The 21865-nt window shown below is 48.0% G+C and overlaps 1 protein-coding gene across 1 annotated transcript in view; it reads left to right on the plus strand.

Annotated features, from left to right (window-relative positions):
* The first annotated feature begins 18685 nt into the window (after positions 1–18685).
* Positions 18686–21865, plus strand: part of RCAN1 (regulator of calcineurin 1) — a 97628-nt gene continuing 94448 nt past the window's right edge. The window contains exon 1 of the mRNA XM_028116486.2: positions 18686–19095. Within this exon, the coding sequence (XP_027972287.1) occupies positions 18853–19095 (243 nt within the window). The 5' untranslated portion in view covers positions 18686–18852. The remainder of the gene's footprint in view (positions 19096–21865) is intronic.

Raw genomic sequence — 21865 nt, forward strand, 5'->3', positions numbered from 1 at the left:
GAGGTGTTGGGGGGAATACAGCCAACACCTCCGCTATCCTTATCGTTCGTTCATGCGTTTGTTTACTCAGCAAAGATTTATTGCCACTTATTGTACGAGGAGCTCAGTGGGGAATGAAACACAGTCCCTGCCCCCAAAGAGCTTGCAGTCTATGCTCCGGACTAAATTGTGCCCCCACCCCCACCCAAATTCATATGTTGAAGCCTTTCCCTTTAAGGTGACTGTGTTTGCAGACAGAGCTTCTAGAAGATATTTAAAGCAAAAAGCGATCATAAGAGTAGAGTCCAAACCTGATAGGATTGGTGATCTTCTATAAAAAGGCAGAGGTAGATCTCTCTCTCTCTCTCTCTCTCTCTCCATGGAGACACACAGAGGAAAGGGCATGTGGGGACACAGCAAGAAGGTAGCCATCTGCAAGCCAGGGAAAGAGCCCTCACTGGGAACCAAACCCATGCTGACACCTTGAACTCAGACTTTCAGCCTCCAGAGCCATGAGAAGATACATTTCTGCTGTTTAAGCAGCTCAGTCTACTGTATTTCCTTACAGATGCCCCAAGCAACCTAAAACAGTCCAGTAGGGGTTTGGTCAAGAGAACAGGCAAGTATAACATAGCGTGGTGGGTACCAGGGGGCAAGCGCCAAGGACTCTGAGAGCACAGAGGAGGGGGTACCTTGATAAGCCTTGTGGGGCCAACAAAGGCAGTGGGGGAATCTGAGGGAACAATACATGGAAAGTTCCAGAAGGAAGAAAAACCCTGGCGTGTTCAATAGGGCTAGAAATGCCCTATTTCGAAGAGATTTGAGGAGTTTGAGGGGACAGGCGAGTGGTCAACCTAGAGCACTGCATCCTTTACCCAGGATCCAGCCATGAAAAACACTCACAGGTGCACCACAAGGTTACTCACATGCGGCTTTGATCAAGGTAGAGATATGGCAACAACCACGGAGAGGTCCCAAAACTTCCAGGCACAGATCCCCCACTGCCCTTTCTCAGTCGCACGGGATGCCCCAGTCTTCAAATTCTGAACCACCAAGATGTGTGTGCACCATCTCTATTTCAAGAGGGCTGTGGAACTGGGTGAAGCCAATGTACCCCCATGGATCTCTACATCCATAAACAGTATAGACAACCTAGCTCCCGGCACCTCCAGGAGAGCTGCATACATAAACAGCACCTTCTGCATCACTAACTAGCTCATCTCAGCATGACCTTGTCCAAGAGTGAGTAAGCAGAGAGGGTGTCCCATCTATCTGGGTTTTCCCTGGCCTGGGTGCTCGGGGCGGGGGCGGGGTGGAGACAGGGAGATTCAGTGCAAAAACCAGGCAAATCCTGGGCAAACTTGCACAAGCTGGTCATCCAAGCACCCTCAGGAAACTTATGATCCACACAGAGCTCTCCCTGTCTTGCAATAAAACAGCCCCGTCTCACACAAGAAGTAGGCGTCTTGCCCGGCACCCAGAGGCACGTAAGGCAGGCACCCCGCCCAGTCCCGTCCATGCTCACAAGCCATCCACATCCTTACACACACACCTGAAATACCCCCTGAAGACTCCTCAGCCGCAAGTGCTGGAGAGGCAACACCTCCAGCAACTACCCTTGCGGGCTTTCGGAAGACTCACACCCCAGCTTCCACGCTCTTTGGGTGCATAGCTGAGAGGCGTGCTCCACACTTCCACACAAGGAGCCACCAACCTGGCCTCGGTCACCTGCCCACCGATGCATCCAATGTAGGCTCCTTCCCCGCCTCCCTCCCCCACTTCCCTCAGAGTTTCCCGGGATCACTTCCCTTGCGATCAAATCTTTATCTTCAGGGCCCATGACTGGGGGGAATATGGGCAGATCCCTGTCGGATCCTATAGGAAGACCATCGGAAATAGTAAAGGAGGACAAGTAAGAAGATGGCGTCATCACATTTGTATTTTTACAAGAATATAGACAAAAATTCCTGCTTTCATGAAACCTACATGTGCGGGCAGGAGGCCGCAGTGAGCAGAGTAATGCCCCCCCCAAAGCGGTTCACGCCCTAATTCCTGGCATCTGTGAATATGTTATATGACAAAGGGGAATTAAGGGTGCCGATGAAGTCAAAGCCACCAATCAGCTGACTTTAGAATAAAGAGATGATATTGGACTAAGCGGGTAGGTCAGTGTTACCCGATGTGCCGCAAAAAGATGGAAGACAGGAGGCAGCAGAAGAGAAAGAGATGGAATGACAGAAGCCAAGGGTGGATTGGGAAGATGGAAAGAGACCACAAGCCAAAACTGCACGCAGCTTCTAGGAGCCAAGAAGGCAAGACAGCTGGTGCTGGCCCCAGGAACGAATGAACACAGCCCTGCTCTGCAGACACCCTTGATTTTATTGAGACCAGTAACACCTGCTGTGGCGTTGACCCTTAGAACTATAGGACAATAAATCTGTGTCTGGTTTAAGCACTATGTTTGTGGTGATTTTTTTTTTTTTTAGCAGCCATAAGCATCTAATGCCAGAGCATAGGCAAAACAAAATAATCAAAAATCTGGATAATACTGGAAATAAAAAATCGACTGCCTAGGATGATGATAAGCCTCATGGAGAAAACAGAGCAGCAGAGTGGGCTAGGCTGATGGACATGGCCTGGTTTTAGCTAGAAATCTTTTGTTTGCTTGCTTCAAGATCATGTAGGATGAAAACTTGTCAGCGTGGGAGGCCCCCGAAGCGATTTGACCACCATCAAGTACCTGCTCGCATTCCAGTGGGGAGAACGTGTTCAAATTTGTTACCAGCCGACTGCTTCGGGGGGTGGGGTGGGGACCGCAGTCCCTTTCCTCCTGAGGTAATGCATTCAGCATTTGGGAGCAGAATGACACCACTTGCGGGTTTCCCATTTTGTAGGAATCATTCTGGTTATCAACGATGTATCAGGCTAGCTGGTTACAGGCTGCAGAAAAGCCAGCTTCCGACAGTTGGCCCTTTACAGGGGCAGAGACAATCTGAGTGGAGATTCCCCTTGACTCAGAAGAGCCCAAAGTCACAGACACACCACAGGGCCAGAAACACCGACGTGGAACCACTGTGCTTTCCTGACATGACGCCACACGCCAGACCATAAGCAGCTCTGGCACCTGGGGAAAGAACGCAGTCCTTGGTGGATGATTCTCCAAAGCAACTCAGGAAGGATGTTGTGGGTTGAAAGTGACCCCGAAAAGGTATGTGGGGGTCTTAACTCTCAGCACGTCTGAATATGACCTTATTTGGAAACAGGATCTTTGCAGATGTGATCGAGTGAATAGGAGGTCACCTTGGAGTGAGGGGGTCCTGGAATCCAGTGATGAGTGTCCTTATAGGAGAGGGGGATTTAGAGTCAGAGAGGCCAGAGGGGAGGCCATGCGACCATGGAGGCAGAGGCCAGAGCGATGTGGCCACAGGCCAGGGAGGAGCAGGAATCACCCAAAGCTGAAAGAGGCGAGGAAGGATCATCCCCTGGAGCTTCAGAGCAAGCACGACCCTGCTGACTTCTTGATTTCTGGCCTCCAGGACCGTGAGAAAGCACGTTTCCACATTTCCATTGTTTTAAGCCTCCCAGTGAGGAGCAGCCCTCCGAAACTGATACACAGGCTAATCTGGGAAAGAGCTGCGGGGCTGAAACTCTGCTTGGAGCCCCTTCATAATAGGGAAGTTCCCCTGTCGAGCAAAGCCGCCACAGTCAGTCACCCATTAACCAGCTAAGTGTTCCATCGGAGGCTGCTGAATCTGCTTGTCCCCACAGACCTGAAGCAGAGCCATAAAGCGGCTCACCCTCATCCTCACTGCCTCCCTGCCTCTTGCCCCGTGGGGCTCCCCCGCGTACCTGGCAGTTGGTGTCCCACCAAACATACCTTCTCGGCCAGAAGCCCTAAGCTCTCCCTCCTCCAGCCTATCTAGAGTCACCCTCCAAGGTGTTCATTCTTGCTCCCCTTTCCTAGTCAAGGGGTCCATCTCTTTGCCCCCAGAAAAGAGGGCTAGAAGGCTGCTCATATTTCCCAGAAGATGTGGGCAGACTTCTAGACATAACATTCCCCCCCACCCCCGCCCAAGCACGTATAAGAGTGCCCGGTCCAGAAAGAAGCCCCACTAGAGACTCATTGAATGAGGGGTTCTCTCCGCTTTGGCCGGTTGTGTACAGTGGGAATCAACACCAAGCAGTGCGTATGGGCAGTATTACCTGGCAGAGATGTTTTTAAGCAAACAGATCCGTCAAGATCCTTCCGTGCCTTACCTGTGTAGCAACCTTCTGGGCTCTCCTCATCCTACCCTCCTGCTTTGGTCGGTCTGTCGGATGGAAAATGTTAGGGACGTGGCCCTTGGACAGCCAAGCTCTCCTTATGCCTCCCATTTACCTCCCTCCTACCCCGACTCCTTTTTTCTCCCGGCTTTTATAGACAGATGTGGGCATAGCCATAACATCGTAAAAAAATGGACCGTGCCAAGCCACGCTTTTGCAAGTCTGCCTTTGACCACTAGGTGGTAGTGTTGCCATGGCTTGCCCTCCTTACCCTGCAATTTGCTAGGAGTGGCCCCAAAGGAGGCATGACTTCACGCTCTCCGTTATTCTGATTCGTCTTCACCAATGTTACCCTGGAGAGGTACAATTTGCAACTAATTTGTTCTGGCAAGTTGACTTCACTTTCTTGCTTTCCATCAGGTGTTTTGTGGCCATATTATTAGACAATTTTTAAAAAATGAATAGATTCTGTTCTAGAGAAGTTTGGGGATTACAGGGAAAAAAAATGAGCAAAGTACAGGGACTTCCCATCTATCACTTCGCTCCACACACAGCACACAGCTCCCCCTGTTGCTGACATCTTGCATTGGCGAGGTACATCTCTGTTATTGAAGAGCCAATATTGATACGTTATTATTAACTGAAGTCTGTAGCTTACCTTGGGTTTCATTCTTGGTGTTGTATATTCTATAGGTTTGGACCAAACATATAATGGTACATATACATCAGTACACTGTCATGCAGAGTATTGTCACTGCCCTAAAAGTCCCCTGTGACTCCTATTCATCCCTCCCCGACCCCCCCATCCAAGCCCCGGGAACCACGGGTCCATAGTTTTTCTTTTTTCAGAATGTCATGTAGTTGGAATCATACAGTAAGCAGCCTTTTCAGATTGGCTTCCTTCTTTTAGCAATGTGCATTTTAGATTGTTCCCTATCTTTTTGTGGCTGGAAAGTTCATTTCTTTTTAGCCCTGAATAATATTCCATTATCCGAACGTACCAGTTTATTTATCCGTTCACCTGCTCAAGGACATCTTGTTGGCTTCCAGTTTTTGGTAATTATGAGTAAAGCTGCTATAAACACGTGTGCAGGTTTCCTTGCGGACATAAGTTTTCAACTCATGTAATATTAGGGAGCACAACTGGTGGATTGTATGGTAGGACTATGTTTTATTAGGTGATTTTTATCAAGAGGTTTGACTGATGGTAAGGAATGGTTGGAACATTTTCATCTCAACACCATCTACAACACTGGGGCCTTTGCTGTTTTCTAGGGATAATCTTGGTCCTTCCTGAAATAGACATGAAGTGTCACAGGGGTCCAGGGATGGGAGCTTCCAGTGTGTAAAAGGAACCCAAACCCCCCAACACACACGCCCTCCCATCCCTGCTCACTTGATTGATGAGGAAATGGATCTGCCTTTAACACACTAAGTAGAGTTCTACAGTCCAAATAAAAATAGACTATGATTCTCTTCTGACTAAAACTAAATTCAAATGCTCAGGTGAAGTGGGTTTAATGGAAGAAAAACTTTTTTTTTTAAGATTTTATTTATTTATTTGACAGAGAGAGACAAAGTGAGAGGGGAAACACAAGCAGGGGCAGAGGGAGAGGGAGAAGCAGGCTTCCCGCCAAGCAGGGAGCCCAATGAAGGGCTTAGGACTTGTGATCCCAGGACTCTGGGATCATGACCTGAGCCAAAGGCAGATGCTCAACGACTGAGCCACCCAGGCGCCCTGAAGCAAAACTTTTTTGAGTAAAATAAGTTGGTGATGGGGATTCTGCATTGTAGAGAGATGGCCTTGGTCTTGCAAGTGACTCAGAAACACCCAGATGGGCCCCGAAGAGTAGTTGGGGGTGAAAGACAGGAGGCCCCCTTGGCATGCCTGCAAGGGGGACTCAGCCTGCCCCCCCCAAACCCAACTTAGTAAAAGTAAGAAACCCACACAACAAATGCAGCCTTGGAGGGAGTTGAGAATCTCCAAGGAGCCATGTAGCTGAGAACAGAGAGCAGCCCGGGGCCAAGATTAGCAGAGGATTAGGGTGGAAACAGGGACTACTTGAAGCCTCTGTATAGGAAATCCATCCCATTCAACACACGGAGGCATGCACACACTCACACACATGGGCCGCATATCCATGCATGTATGCATATATGAGCAGGTGTGTATGCACACTCCCCACATAAACACACATGCATGCTGTGTGTGTGTGCGCGCATAGACATGCACACATGCACAGACATGCATAAACATGCATGTTACACATACACACCCACAAGTACACATGCACACAAATACTCATGCATATATATGCGCATGTACATACACACACACATGTGCTTAGGCACGGACACACACAGCACACGGAATATAGCAAAATCCAGATACCTCTTCCAATAAATGGAACCCACTGAGGGAAGCTAAATCTATACTGGTTAATATTGACATCCCAAGTGAAGCCTCTCCCTCTGGCATTTTGGAGGCCCCCAGGCTGCTAGCTGGCTCGACGGTACATTACAGACCATCAGTTACCTCGCCCAGAACCCCTGTCCCTTCTTGCACAGAGCTGTCACTCGGCATCCCCACCGGACGAGAGGCCTCCGGGAGATGTATCGTTCGCCAACAAAGGAAACGCATGCTGGCCACCTGGTCCTTCTTTCTCAGGGAAGTGAGGCTCACCAGACATAGAGAACAAGCAAGATAAACCATCAAAGTAAAACTCCTTTGGAGTCCACAGAGGCAACTCAGCAGACTGACGAGTGTTTTTAATTGAACTAAAATTCTAGAGAGACATCAGGTAATAAAGCAATAATTTAAGAGTAGGGAAGGTAGGTAAAGAGAAGACAGAACAAGGAAGCTCTTAAAGCTTAGATACGGACTAGCTCAACTCATCTACAGTGGCAGGAGGCAGAGCAGGGGTGACTTAAGGGTGCCGTGGAAAGGAAGCTTGAGGAAACTCAGCAGATGGCTATGTTCACTCTCTTGATTGTGGTTGGTGATGGTTTTGTGTGTGTCAAACTTATCAATTGTACAGTTTAAATATGTTTAGTTTGGAGTACGCCAGTTATACCTCAATAAAGTGGTTTTATTTTATTAAGATTTTATTTATTAGGCACCTGGGTGGCTCAGTTGGTTAAGCGACTGCCTTCGGCCCAGGTCATGATCCTGGAGTCCCGGGGTCGAGTCCCGCATCGGGCTCCCTGCTCAGCGAGGAGCCTCCTTCTCCCTCTAACTCTCTCCCCTCTCATGTGCTCTCTCTCTCTCTCATTCTCACTCTCTCAAAATAAATAAATCTTTAAAAAAAATAAAAGAAGGAACTTTTTATTTAAAAAAAGATTTTATTTATTTATTTTAGAGAGAGAGAGTATACGCAGGGAGGAGCAGAGGGGGAGAGAGGTTGGGGGGAAGAATCCCTAGCAGACTCCCCTCTGTGCAGGGAGCCCAATGTGGATCTCGATCCCAGGACCCAAAGATCATGACCTGAGCCGAAACCAAGAGTCACACGCCTAACCAACGGAACCACCCAGGCGCCCCAATAAAGTGGTTTTAAAAATATACTTGCTCCAGGATGAACGCTGAGTAATGTATAGAGCTGTTGAATCATTATGGGTTGTATACCCGAAACTGATACAACACTGTATGTTAATTATACTTCTATTAAAACCACAAATGCTTGCTCCTCCAAAAAGCCATGGGAGCAGTGGAAAATGAATGCAAGTCTGAGGAAACTGATTAGAATGAAGAACACACTGACCCCCCGTCACATCTGTGTAGTTACCCCGAATAAAAAATGTGCTCCCGAATTAAGCCAGACTGGATGCTGCAGTGTCGGCTTCCTCACAGAATGGCTTTCGTGTACTCAGCAGTGCTTCGATTCATGTCCCCCAGCTTGCCTCGATGGAAACTCAGAGAAGCAGTCTGATAAAATGTCCTATTCCGATTGTCGGAGGGATATTGTCAATCATCCATTCATTCCAGCAGCAGTCGGTTATCCGGTGCTTGGGGCTGGGGTCCACAGACACTTCCAGGCAGGTTCTATAATTATTGAATATTGAATACCTGTGTGCCTGGCATCATGCAGCACACAAGGAGAACCCCACTCTCCCTGTTCTCAGGCGGCTCGCAGTACAAGGCAAAAGCAAGACAATGAAGTGTTAGAATGCAGTACCATCAGTATTTTTTTCCTAAAGATTTTATTTATTTGTCAGAGAGAGAGAGTATGAGCAGGGGAAGGGGCAGAGGGAGAAGCTGGCTCCCCAGCGAGCAGGGAGCCCGATGCGGGGCTCGATCCCAGGACCCTGGGATCATGACCTGAGCCGAAGGCAGACGCTTAACGACTGAGCCACCCAGGCGCCCCACGATCAGTATTTTTGATGAAGGTGATCAAGAGAGCAACTATATAGAGGGGACTGCATAGGGACACCAGATCTCATCCAAGGGGGCGGTGGAAAAGAGGGAGGAAACTTGATGACCCTTATTTGGATGCCTAATCCTTGGAAGTTCCTGGTGATTATCTCAACCATGAATGGAGAAGGCTCCCAAGTCCTTGGCTCTGCTACCCAGCTCAGGTGACCCAGCTGCGGTCCTGAACTAAGAGACTGGAGATAGAGATGAAGACAATGAGGTAACCTCAGCCAATATTATTCCACAGAAAGTGTGGGCAGGATGTAGTAAGGGTCACCTGGACTGGGGAACGGGGGAGGGGAGCGTGAGGAAGAGAGAAGAGTCCATAGAGCGCCTGCCTTTGCCCTGGTGACCGGACAGATTGCAGAGTGCAAATTAAAACAGAACGAGTGGGATGAACACGTTTGATGGGAAAGATGATGACTTTCATTTTGGCTTTTTGATCTGAAGTGTTCTTTGGAAATTAGCCTGTATTTCAGAGGCCAGTAATGGGCTGGGAAGGTGGAAGCGACAGAGCTTGCTAAAGCCCCAGACACCCCCCACTCCCAGCCAGAAATCACAGTCCCAGGTCAGAGTGAGACAGTCCAGGTGGAAGAAGCTGCCCCGATGGAGTTTTGTGCATTCTGTTTATTTGCCCTTCTAGGTCAAGGTCACTCACCGGGATGAGTGAAAAATACTAGGACTTTTGTTTATGTTGGTTTCTATCTTTAAAAGAAAAGAAAAAGAAGAGGAAGGAAGGAAGGAAGGAAGGAAGGAAGGAAGGAAGGAAGGAAGGAAGGAAAGAAAGAAAAAAAGAAAGAAAGAAAGAAAGAAAGAAAGAAAGAAAGAAAGAAAGAAAGAAAGAAAGAAAGAAAGAAAAGAAAAAGAAAGAAAGAAAGAAAGAACGAAAGAACGAAAGAACGAAAGAAAGGAAAGAAAGAAAAAGAAAGAAAGAAAGAAAGAAAGAAAAGAAAGAAAGAAAGAAAGAAAGAAAGAAAGAAAGAAAGAAAGAAAGAAAGAAAGAAAGAAAGAAAGAAAGAAAGAAAGAAAGAAAAGAAAGAAAGAAAGAAAAGAAAGAGAGAGAGAGAGAGAAAGAAAAAGGGAAGGAGGGAGGGAGAAAGGAATGCTCTGCTGCTTTGCCATGTGGGTTAACTCTGGTACCCATTCCCCCTGCAGAAGCCAAACTGGCAGGTGTCATGAGGATGCTCATGGCACCCTGAAGGGACAGCTGGAGCTCCAGGTGGCATGGGGTGACACAGCTCTTCACACCTTCTTTGCTTTCCAAATTTTGCTGTTACTGCAGGTCCCAAATTCCCATTAAGAGAAATTGCAAATCACATTATCCAGTTTTTAACTAAACTCATCCTCGTGAAAATGGACAAGTGCCTTACAAAGATGCCTGCTAGACAATGGTATGAAGAGATTTCCACAGAAGAAAGCAGGGGTGAGCCAAGAGAAAGGGACCAACAGCCAGCCTTAAACTGATGAAGTAGTTTAAGATAAATAACCTGCCCTTTGGGGTCAAAGTGACATTTAACAGCGAATGAGAAAATAACCACTTTCTGCTGGAAACATGTACTATGGGGAGAAGATTCTGAAAACAGTAGTTTGGAAAGGTTTCTATCATTGGTGATTTTACTGCCAACAAACGACGTGTGACATCTATCAGATCTCTTGTATCTCACACTTGAAAACTAGGAAACACCATTTCCTAACCTGTTAAAAAGCTTCCAAGGGATTCTGTGCATTTTAAAACCCATTTGTTAAACATATAAAAATGAATAACTTCCAATTAATTTGCAAGAACAACTCACTGACATCAAGGAGCATGGAAATTTACTAACTGCATCATGTAATAATAATGATAAATAATAACAACCCCTGGCATGTTTGGCAGATGGGATTGAAAAATGAATATCCTGATTTAGTAAGCAGAGTACATAATACCTACCATGTGACTCATTATGATTTCCCAAAAGGATGAAGCACATTTAATCATATCACTCGCAATAAGACATCGTTAATAAGTAACAGAGTTACAGAAGATTTTTGAGAAAACAGGGTATTTTTGATGGTTGATAAAGACTTTGCCTTTTTGATCTTCCAAGCTAGAAAAGATGAGGGTAAAAACATGATAAGCATTCAGGAGTGCCTGGCTGGCTCAGTCAGTGAGCGTTCGACTATTGATTTTGGCGTTGTGAGTTCAAGCCCCACGTTGGACGTAGAGATTACTCAAAAAAAAATAAACCCTTAAATTTGTATTTATTTCTCCTTTCTTATACTTTTTTCAAAGATTTTATTTATTTATTTGAGAGAGAGAGAGTGAGTGAGAGAGCACAAGTGGGGGAGGGGCAGAGGCAGAGGGAGAAGCAGGCTCCCAAGGAGCAGGGAGCCTGATGCGGGACTCGATCCCAGGACCCGGGGATCATGACCTGAGCTGAAGGCAGACACTTAACTGACTGAGCCACCCAGGCGCCATTTTATACTTTTAATAAGTTTATTTCTATGTATGTTTTATAATAAGCATCACATATATTATGAATAGAGTGAAGGAGACATAATTCACAAATAAATGTTTTAATTATATATAATATAGGTTATTAATATGTTATTACATACATTATCTGCATATATTTCTATATTCATAGATGGATGAACATATACTAATATACCATGTTACATATATATTAGATACTATTGATTATAATTATTTTTACTATATTATACATACTACACATAAATATACTTGCTTACATCTATTGATGTGCATGTATATATTATAATCACATACACATATTTATATAATGTATGCATATATTATACTCATACCTACATTTGTAATCCTCCTAACTTTCCCTAGTGTATTCACTCTCCTACATTCCTGGAAGACTACTTCGCATCTTCTCCTCTTGCCTTAAACTCTCCATGCCACATTCCTCATCCTCACCCTCAGGTAATGGTATCACTTCTTATTTCACTGAGAAGACCAGAGCAACCACAGGGAAATTTCACCATCGCCACCAGCACCTGTGCTGAGCTTGCTACCTGCTCTCGGTGGTGATAAACAGATTCCATTCTTCCCTCGGGACCTGCCTCTCCACACTGATACCAGGTGCCCTCCCTCCTATTGGCACAGAGATGGCTCCAGAAATCTCCCCTGCCCCACCCAGTCATCAAGCTTTCTTTGTCTACTGAGTCATCTTCCTTAGCACCCAAACCTGGTATTTCTCCTCCCATCTGTAAATACAAACAAAGCCCTTCCCTCACTCTGATTTCTTCCCATTCCTCTGTCCACCTCCGTAGCACAGCCTCTTGAAAGAGTTGCTTAGACTCATTGAATTCAATTCTTCTTCCCGCAGTTGGGCATTTATCTCCCACCATTTCTCCAAAATTTCTCTTGCCAAGACCAGTAATGAAATCCAAAACTCAGTTCCCCATCCTCCTCAAAGCCGACCTTTTGGCAGCCTTGGACATGGAAAACCCCTCTGTCCTCCATGAAGCACTCTGTCTCTGGTTTCCAGGGCACCGCACCTGCCCGGTAGCTCCCTGGCCTCTCAGCCCACCTTCCCAAAGCACCACTGCTGACTAATGTCTGAGTTCATACCCCTCTCCTCACTCTGAAGGGGATCTTGATGGCCTCATGCCTTTATATTCTATCTAGAGCTGCATCTCCCACAGCATGCCTCCAGCCTTCTCCCGGTAAACTCCAGATTCTTTACCCAACTGTCTCCTGTGCGGCTCCACATGCAGCCCTAAGTGGTCTCTGGAGCCTAAACTGCCCCAAAGTGAGCTCCTGATAATGTCCCCTCCCCAACCTGCTCCTCTCAGAGTCTTTATCTAGGCTAGAGGTGGCTCCTTCCCTAAAGCTATGCGGACCTAAGCCTCTGAGTCAGCCTTGACCCCTCTCTTCCTTTAAGTATGGTAGATACAATAATGGTCCCCCCAAAGATTTCAACCTGCTAAACTCCGGAACCTGTGAATATGCTCTCTTATAGGCCCTGCTCCTTGTGCGTTTGTGAGCACGAGGTCGTCATTATTTAATACACCAGGCACTGCTAGGTATCACCGGCAAATGAGATGTGGTTCCTATGCGATAGAGTAAAATCAAAGAAGGAACTCATCACATCGGTTAAAAACCGTTCCTGAGGAAGGGCGCTGGGAAAGGTCCAGTGATATCCTCCCCCACTTCCTAAAAGGAACTCTCTCCTGTTGGAATGATGACAGTGACTTCAGCCTGACCTCAGGATGGTCTAGCTCAGCACACACAGGTGCCTTCCAAAGATAGGCTGTGAATAGACTGGGTATGAGGTGGGACTTGTCCTTATATCTCATCCATCTTGCAATCTGAAGAGAAGAGCTCATTAGCATAAGAGCTCATTGGTCCCTAGACCCTATTGGTTCACATTCGCAGAGGGCCGGGAGAGACAAAAGAAAGAGGCCAGCCACTCAGGGCTGGTGGGTGCCAGGTTTAATAAGCAAGGGACCTTGCATACGAGGCTCGTCTCGGGCAGCAGCGAGATGAATGGACCCCTGCACGGGCCCTAACACCAAATCTTAAAAGTGGATAAAGAGGCCCTAACCAGGTTCAGTCACCTGTACCATACAGGTGTTCTCAACACCACATTCCCATCTCCAGGTTGTGTCTCCCAGTCTCTGGGAGCAGGAAAGACCAGTGGAATCCACATTCCAAGGAGAAGGGAGGTGGGGAGAAGCCTCCAAGTGCCCAGGTCCAGCTTACAGGTCAGTTGGCAGTCATGTCTTTTCAATGACCTTACCCAACAGGTCCAGACCCTGCCCGAGTATTCATTCGCCTAGAAGCTGGCCAGAGGGGAAGATCCATTTACCTGTATTCTCACTGTTAAAGGACTTTAACATAGAAGAGAGAAGGGGGTTTCCAAGTGGGAGACACAGTACCAGGAATAGAAGTATAATCTTCCATTCTGAGCCTCTCCTCTGTGCCAGGCAGAGGTCGGGCACTGTTTCTAGCCCTTCAACACTTCTGACAGGAAGCTATTTCCATCACCTTTCTATACAAGAGGATTTGGAGAGTCAGAGAGGGTGAGTGACTCCCCCAAGGCCACGGAGATATAACAGAACTGAAACTTAGACCACATGTCCCTGGCTTGTGAATCCACACAGGAGATTGCGTTATCCTCTGACAGGATTCCTGATTTTAGCTCAATACAAAGGAAGATATTTTGAACAAGGAGAGCACACTGAAAATGCATGGCTATGAATTTCCAGAAGTAGATACCTCTTTTCTTATGCACCCATCCTCGACCTCCGATGGCCTCAAGATGGCCCAAGTGACAAGCTGGCTTCTGGATAACCGCTGAGGTACACTTTCTAGGACTTTCCTGAGGCCCCGGCTACATGGCTGCCCTTGGCTACCATAAGGCACCCTACATTAATTTAAATTCTCTCCTGTTTAAACTGGCTCCAGAGGTTTTGGTTACTTGCAACCAGAAGAATCCCAACTCACCTAAAAACCACACAGGTGTCAGCTACCTTGAAAGACAACTTAGGATGATAGAGAAGCTGGTGAACTTTCTAAACTTGGAAAGGCAAAAGAACCAAATTCCAATATTTCTCTCAAAACCCAGTTTATAACTCAAGCTTTCTGATTTAAGAAGCATCAGAAGACCATAGAAAATAACAGGGATTTTAAAAGTGGAATTTAATTTTTTAAAAGATTTTTATTTTGTTACTCATTTGAGAGGGAGAGAGAGAGTGAGTGAGTGAGAGTAAGGTGAGAGAGACACAGACTCCCCGCTGAGCAGGGAGCCCAACGAGGGGCTCGGTCCCTGGACGCTGGGATCATGACCTGAGCCAAAGGCAGATGCCTAACCCACTGAGCCACCCAGGTGCCCCTAAAAGTGGATTTTAAGAATGAAACTTGATTAGGCTTGATCAGGGGGAAAAGTTCCTTTCCCTAAAAAAAGAAAAAAGAAAGCCAAAACAGCAACCACCAACAACAAAACAGCACATATTTTTATTTGTTTTATGGAAGGTAACAAAATAGAAATTTTCAAATGACATATTTGAGCGGTTTACTCATTTGAGCAGCCTTTGGAACAGTTAATCCTTTGTAATGGCAAACACTCATAAAGTCAGCTATTTGCCTTTTATCTTAAATAAAATGTTTAAATGTCTATAATTTCTCGAGTGTGCAGAAATGCCGTTGGCTCATTTAATAAGCATTCAGCGAGTGCCTACTGCACGCAGCCCCCTTCAATTTCCAGAACAAAATAGAAAGCAATCGAAAGTGTCATCCAATGAAACTTTCCCACCTGGCAAATGAATAGGCTGGCTTTTCCGGGCAGAGGCATGTTTGCATAACTGGGCTGCATTAAATATAAGAGACAGATGCTAAGAACAAAAATAACCAAATGTGGCTTTCTGGGCATCTCGTCTCTCATATTCGGTAATTACAATGGCCGACGTTGAGGAAGGAGTTAGGGGAGGAAAATGAATGGGAAACGGTAAGATATATTAATTAAAATTTGTGTCCCTCCCCTCATTTAAAAAAAAAAAAAAAGAGTCTCTGAGAGTAGTTCTTTACCCACGTTGGTCCCTTTCCCTTCAGGGAATCTGAACATCTAGATCAAATCTCTTCCTGCAAGCCAAGGGAAAGGGAAGGCTCTCTCCTAGATGCCCAACCAGGAAGCAGGAGTCGGTCTTGGATTCCATCGCCACAGTTGGAAAAAGGAACAGCTAACAGTTCCCAAAGGACATGTTAGGAATTTTGTACCCGTTTGATGGTAGAACAGCTCTTAAAAAATTGCCCCCAAGTTTAATGGATTTCACCCTTAACAAGGTCTGCAATCAAAGTTAAGCAGCATCTTGGGCTTGGTTTCCACCTGTGCTGTTGACAGCACGTTTTCTGTTTTTTTTCCCTCTTTGGGAAAGGCCACTGATCATTAGCGTTAGCGTCAGTGAAAGCATAAGACACAGGGGTCTGCCTTTCTTAAATTTATAAGGCATGACAAAGATGGCAGTTACTATACAAGTTTATTTTCGAAGTGGAAGGAAGAATCGGACATTTTATGACTAAGTATTCTGCCGGCAATAGGGCAAGAACCCCCAGGCATGCCCCTAGATGAGGAGGGGATGATGTTAATCCTAATTATTGAGAGATTCCGTCATTTCGCTCTGATATTTTGAGAGCTCTCTCTCAAACATCACACCCAGTGCTAGTCCTGAGTACCTGAGAGTGAGTCCTTTCTTAGGATCATCACCCTGCCCCCCATTTTGAACCTCAAGCACCTCTTTCCTTTGCTCTCAAATTCCTACCTCTCCCATCCCTCCATTTCTTTTCTTCTCCTTTGTTTTTCCCTCTCCTCTCCTTTTCCACACTGTTTTTCTTTGGTTTCTTCCCATTGTTCTGTGTCCTAGCGTCCCACGGGGCAGAGACAGCTCAGGATGAGAGCAGAGTTGGTGCTCTGCTTTGCCATTTGCTACCTCTTTCCTTGTGGGAGGGTCATTCAATCTCTGAGCCTCAATTCTAACAACTGGGATTGATAATACCTGTTTGTGGGGATTATGTGAGCTGGTTTATGTGTACACCCTTAAATTAAAAGCTATCCAAATGATATCGGTATTATTATTGGGATCACACAGACAACTAGGAAAAGATGTCACCGTCTTTACTTTGCTGCCCAGAGAGGGAGAGGAGAGAGACGGTGGTGGGAATCCAAAGTCACTGAGGGAATGTGTGACTGTGCGTCTTAGTAATGACTAAGCCAGTGAAAGGTAACTCTGTCTTTACCACTTGCCTGAGGGTGAACTTGTGCCTTTCTCTTCTTACCTCAGCAGCTGGCCAGCTGTGATGGCCTGCTTTGTGTGCATCTTAGGTTTCTTTTTCCTGGTGCGTTTCCCACTCACATGCATTGTCCCCTGGCCCTCTCTGCTTGCTCTAAGCAGCTTAGGCTAAGCCTGGATTGAAAGAGCGTCCTGTCCTAAGGGTGATGATAACAGGGACCCACCCAGCAACGGGTTGCCTGGGTATTGTTTTTCCAAAACTGGTGCCTCATCCCCTTTGTTACCCTTTTCAGAATGTCTGGCCAAGTTTACAGAGAGTTTTCGACTCTGCAGTGTCACCTCCTCTGCCACAATTCATCTAACCCCTTGTGGCCTTTAGCACATTCTCTGTTTCGTAAAGACTAGCTTCATTGAGATATAATTTACAAACCATAAAATGCGCTCTTGAAAGTACAATCCAGTGACTTTTAGTATATTTACCGAGTTGTGTAAACATCACCACATTCCAATATTAGAACATTTTCTTTACCCTCCTCCAAAAAAAAAAAAAAAAAAAAAACCCTTTAGCTCTTACTGCATCTTCTCTCCTCTCCCAGTCCCTGACAACCACTAATCTACTTTCTGTCCCTGTGGATTTGCCTATCTTGGACATTTCATATAAATGGGATCATATAGTATGTGGTGTTTTGTGACTGGCTTCTATCACTTAGCTTGATGTTTTCAAGGTTCATGATGTGGTAGTGTGTATCAGAACATCATCCCCTTTTATGAATGAATAATATTCCATTGTATGGATGTACATCTGGCTTACCCATTCATCTGTTCATGAACATTTGGGTTATTTCCACTTTGGGGCTATTTTTATTTTATTTTGTTTTATTTATTTATTTTTAGGGAGAGGGAGAGAGGAGAGAGAGCACCAGCAGGAGGGCAGGGGGTAGGCGCAAAGGGGGAGAGAGAGAGAGAGAAAGAATCCTAAGCAGGTTCCACACTCAGGACGGTGGGGCTATTTTTAATAGCAAAGCTATGAACATTTGAATATTGGTTTTGTGTGGACATATGTTTTCATTTCTCTTGGGTTCATACCTAGAGAGGAATTGCTGAGTCCAGGGGTAACTCTATGTTTAACTTTTTGAGGAGCTGCCAGACTGTTTTTCCAAAGTGGCTGCACCATTTTACATCCCCACCAGCCATGATGGTTCCTACATTCCTTGATTTATCTCTGCATGCATATTACTACTGCACTTGGATTTAAGCTCCTAGTGGCCACAAACCCCTGGGAGATTGTCGCAATGGGAACCACAGCACATGGATATGTTCTGAATAAATCTCAGCTATTAGTTGGATATACTTTTTATTATATTCAGTTACAGTTCTTAGCTAAATTGGGTAAGCCCACTTTAGGAGAAAACACAGGTCTGATTTCACACCTTCCAAAGAACCCTACACAGAAACAGAGTTACCATGTATTGGGCCCTTACTGGACTCAACCATATACGACCTCATTTTTCAGGTAAGGAAACTAAGATTCAGGTTACTCATCCAAATAATTAACAGCAAAGCTGAAATTCAGACCCAAGTTTTCACTGCATCGCGTTGTCTTTCACGGTGAAGCAATTCTATCTATTACGCAGGGAGAGAGAGGCTTATTTGAGAACTTGTGCTTTCCCTCTATAAATTTCCCAAAGGTAGGGACAAGTGTTTTGCTCCTTTCGTTAACTCCATTTGCACATAGCGTAGCGGCAACTCAATTTACTTTTGATTATATACATTTTGAACAATGATATAATGACTAATACGCTGAAATATAAAAGTAAGGTATTGTCGTCAAGGTCTAGTTCAATCCTTATTGCGACTATATGTGATGATATACGGTAAGCCTCTAACCTCTAATACGGCCCCCCCCAACGGCCACGGAGCCTTAGCCAAAACTGGATCTGGCTTAAATCCCCCAAAGTTGGCCTTTGTGCCTCAAAGCGTCACCGCCTGGGAACCAGAGAAGCTCTGCCTCTGCAGCTATCATTCGGGCGCCCAAGACACTGACTGGTGCCATTGAGCTGACACCAGCTGTCGGAAAAGCGGAACTGGCTGAAGAGGCCTTTGCCCCTAACCAGCATGGCCACCCTGAGGCTTCGGACTGAGGGCGGCAGAATGGGGATCACGTGAGGAGAATTCCGTTCTTTTATTGGCTTTCTCTCCTGGAAGGGCGGGATACAATAACCCAGCGGGGGCCGGCCTTAAAGGGCCCGCCGCTAAGTCGGCCCGAGCTCCGCCCCCGGGGCTGGGCGGGGCCGGCGCGCGGAGGCCGCGTCCGCGGGGAGCCGTGGTGACCGCCGCCGGCTGCGACGGGAGCCGGAGGGGGTTAACCGCCGAGTCGGCAGGCGGGAGAGCGCGAAGAGCGCGCGCTCGAGGCCGGCTCAGCCGACGGGGGCGCACGGGGGCGCGCGGGCTCCGGCGCCGGGATGGAGGACGCGGTGGCCGGGCCCCGGCTCCGGGCGGCGGCCGAGGCGGCCGAGTCGCGGGCGCAGCCCGGGGTGACGCTGCGGCCCTTCGCGCCGTTCTCGGGGGCGGCCGAGGCCGACGAGGGCGGCGGCGACTGGAGCTTCATCGACTGCGAGATGGAGGAGGTGGACCTGCAGGACCTGCCCAGCGCCACCATCGCCTGCCACCTGGACCCGCGCGTGTTCGTGGACGGCCTGTGCCGGGTGAGGACCGGGCCGGGCGGGCCGTCGGGCGGCGGGCGGACACTTGTTGCCCGGAGGAGGCGGCGCGGGTCGCGGCGCCCAGGTCCCGGCCGGCCCGCGGCAGCCTTTCCAGCCCGGGCCGCCGGCGGGGCCGGGAGGCGACCCTCAGGGACGCGGCGACGCCCCCGGCCGCCCTGCAGCGGTCCACTCCTGGCCCGGCGGGGGCGTGGGCGCGCTCCCTGAGGGTCCCGGGTCCCTGAGCACCTGCCGGGCCGCGCACGCACCGGGCGCAGGAGCTCTTAGCGCCTCGCCTTTGACGGTGGCTGGTCACCGCCTCCCAGGGACGCTCCGACCCCTGGGTGTCTACTCGGGTGGGGGGAGTAGGGGTGGGGGAAATGAAGTAAGGGACAGTCAAGGGATGAATTCGCAACCGGAGTGGCCGGGAGCTCACACTGCCGCCCCTGGAGCATGTACCGTCGCTCTGCACTTCTCCTTTGGGGAAGGGGCTCCTCTCCTTCATAGGGAGCAGGAAACAGACGTGGAACGGCGACGTGACTCACTATTCATAAATAGGACAACGTCTCTGCATTCTCAATCTGCACTGTTGGAAGAAAAGCCAATGTTTGGGTGAGGATCTGTGGTTGCTCATTATCCTGTGGCTGGCCAGTTTTGGTCGAATGGTGTTGGGGGGAAGGGACCCATTCTCTAGGCCTTCAGAATAGTCAGGAATTTTGCTCCCTGAAGGGTTGGCATGCCACCATCGGGACACTCAGTACATGAGGAGCTGATTTTTTTTTTTTTTTTTTAATCTACCCAGTTTAGAAACTTAGGAGGCTGAGGGGGCAGATATGAGTAATCAATGGTGGTGGAGGGAGGAGGAGTTTATTTCAAATCTGCAATTAGTGTGCAGAATAAAATTTGGACAACGTAGGCATTGCAGAACAAAGCCTGTCTTTGGGAGACAGGCCTCATGAGGAGAGCAGCTGATGCTTTCCATGCCTGGCTCTGGGTCTGCGTATACTGTCAAGGAACTTGTAGTTGAAGGTTGCTGCCAAGAGGAACACCACTGTGGAACAGAGAATGGTGTGCTTTCGTCCCATTTATTTGTAATTTATGTGCGCATCCGCTTTCAGAAAGGATTTACAATGGCTGTGTGCTTAGGTAAACTGTGCATGCTTTCTAAAGCAACAATTGTTATAAATGCAGGGTCTCGCTCATCGTATTCTAAAACCTTTTCTCTTCCTGAGGCCACGGTCTAGCCAGCGCATCCAGTCTCTTTCCTAGGGGTCTGAGGCGGTCTTTCTAATGCAGCAGGGTCAGGTCGTGTAAGGCTGTGCTTATTTACTGGGGTGTCTAGCAATTCATAGTTCTACATCTTCCCAGTAAGTGCTGGGGACATTCCTGAAATTGCTTTGTGTGCAATTTTGTCCACTTTGCTAGCTGTTCATTTTAACAAATGTTTGAGACTCTGCCTGGGCCAGGCACCATTCTAGGCTCTGAGGGGATGGCAGTGAGTGACATCACAACCCTGCCTGAGGGGCTGACCTTTCTGTTGGGGCAACAGACTGTCCACAAATATTAAGTGTGTCAGGAGGTGATCTTGCTATAGGAAAAAGTAAGACGGAGAAGATAGGGGAGGAGGGAGTGGGGGTCTGGGAGGGGAGGGAGATTGCTCTTTCTGTTCTATATTAGATGATCAGGGAAGAGCTTACCGACAAGGTGATATTTTGAGCAGAGACCAAGGGCTTAGCATTCAGTCCTTTATTATTCTTTTGCTGTGTGTGGAATGCTTCTTATGTCCCAGGCACTGGCTTAGGCCCACGGGGTAGAGCAGTGAACACGATGAGCTTTCTGCTTATGCTCTAGTGGTTGAGGAGGGGTCCGATAACAGAAAAATAAGTGAACAAGGACAGTGGAGAAAGTAACATAGGATGAATATGCTAGAGGGTGACCAAGGAGAGGACAGGGGCAGAGTCCTGCCAATCCTAAGGGGGACACTGTGGTTGTTCGAGTTAGTAAAGAACAGGTGAATCGGGGCAGGACTGAGGGAGTCAGCCAGGGGTGTTGGATCAAGGGGAGGAGGCGGTACTGCTGGAGTCCTAGGCTGGCGGGCTGGAGCTGCAGAAGTGAAGGGGTGGGATTGGGGTGCAGGGAGTGGCAGGGAGGGGACACCCCCCACTGGCCCTGGCTTTCTGGTCTCCTTAGTGGAACCCAGCTGGTAGCCAGGAGGCCAGGGAGCCCAAGCAGCGCAGTCCATAGGTGGGGTCAGCCTTCCAGAGCCCAGAGAAGGGTAGAGAGGGCAGTGCATGGCCCTGGGGTCAGTGCAGGCAATGAGGACATGCAGAGAGGGGTCAGCGTGGGACCACTGTAGAGTGAGTGGCCCCAGAAGATCTCTCGGCACAGCTTGGACTTGGCTGGCAGGAGGAAGCTCCTTGCGTAGATTTTGTGTGGCCAGCGTCCAGGCAGAGGGAACAGGAGGGAACAGCAAAGCCAGAAGTTCCCGGCTAGTGGCGAACTGACTGAGGGCGTGAAGGGCGCCTCATGGCCCTGGCCGAGTGAGAGATGGTAGGGGGTGGCTAAGGTTGGACACAGCCAGGGAGTGGTTCCATGGGGGGCCTTGGTGGCCCTCGGAGGGGTTGGGATGTTATTCTAACAGGAGAGCGGAGTGGAGAGTTGTCTCTTGGGGAAGGAGGGTGGGTGGTCAAGAGAGGGCAAGGAGACCCCTTAGGCAGCTCTCGCCTTTCCTCGTCTAGGGGAGCTATGAGGGTGTTTGGATTTGGGTGGGGGTGTT

The sequence above is a fragment of the Eumetopias jubatus genome, unplaced genomic scaffold (assembly GCF_037043125.1).
Source record: "Eumetopias jubatus isolate StellerSeaLion01/CBP00866 unplaced genomic scaffold, mEumJub1_p1.0 scaffold_1, whole genome shotgun sequence".
NCBI lineage: Eukaryota > Metazoa > Chordata > Mammalia > Carnivora > Otariidae > Eumetopias > Eumetopias jubatus.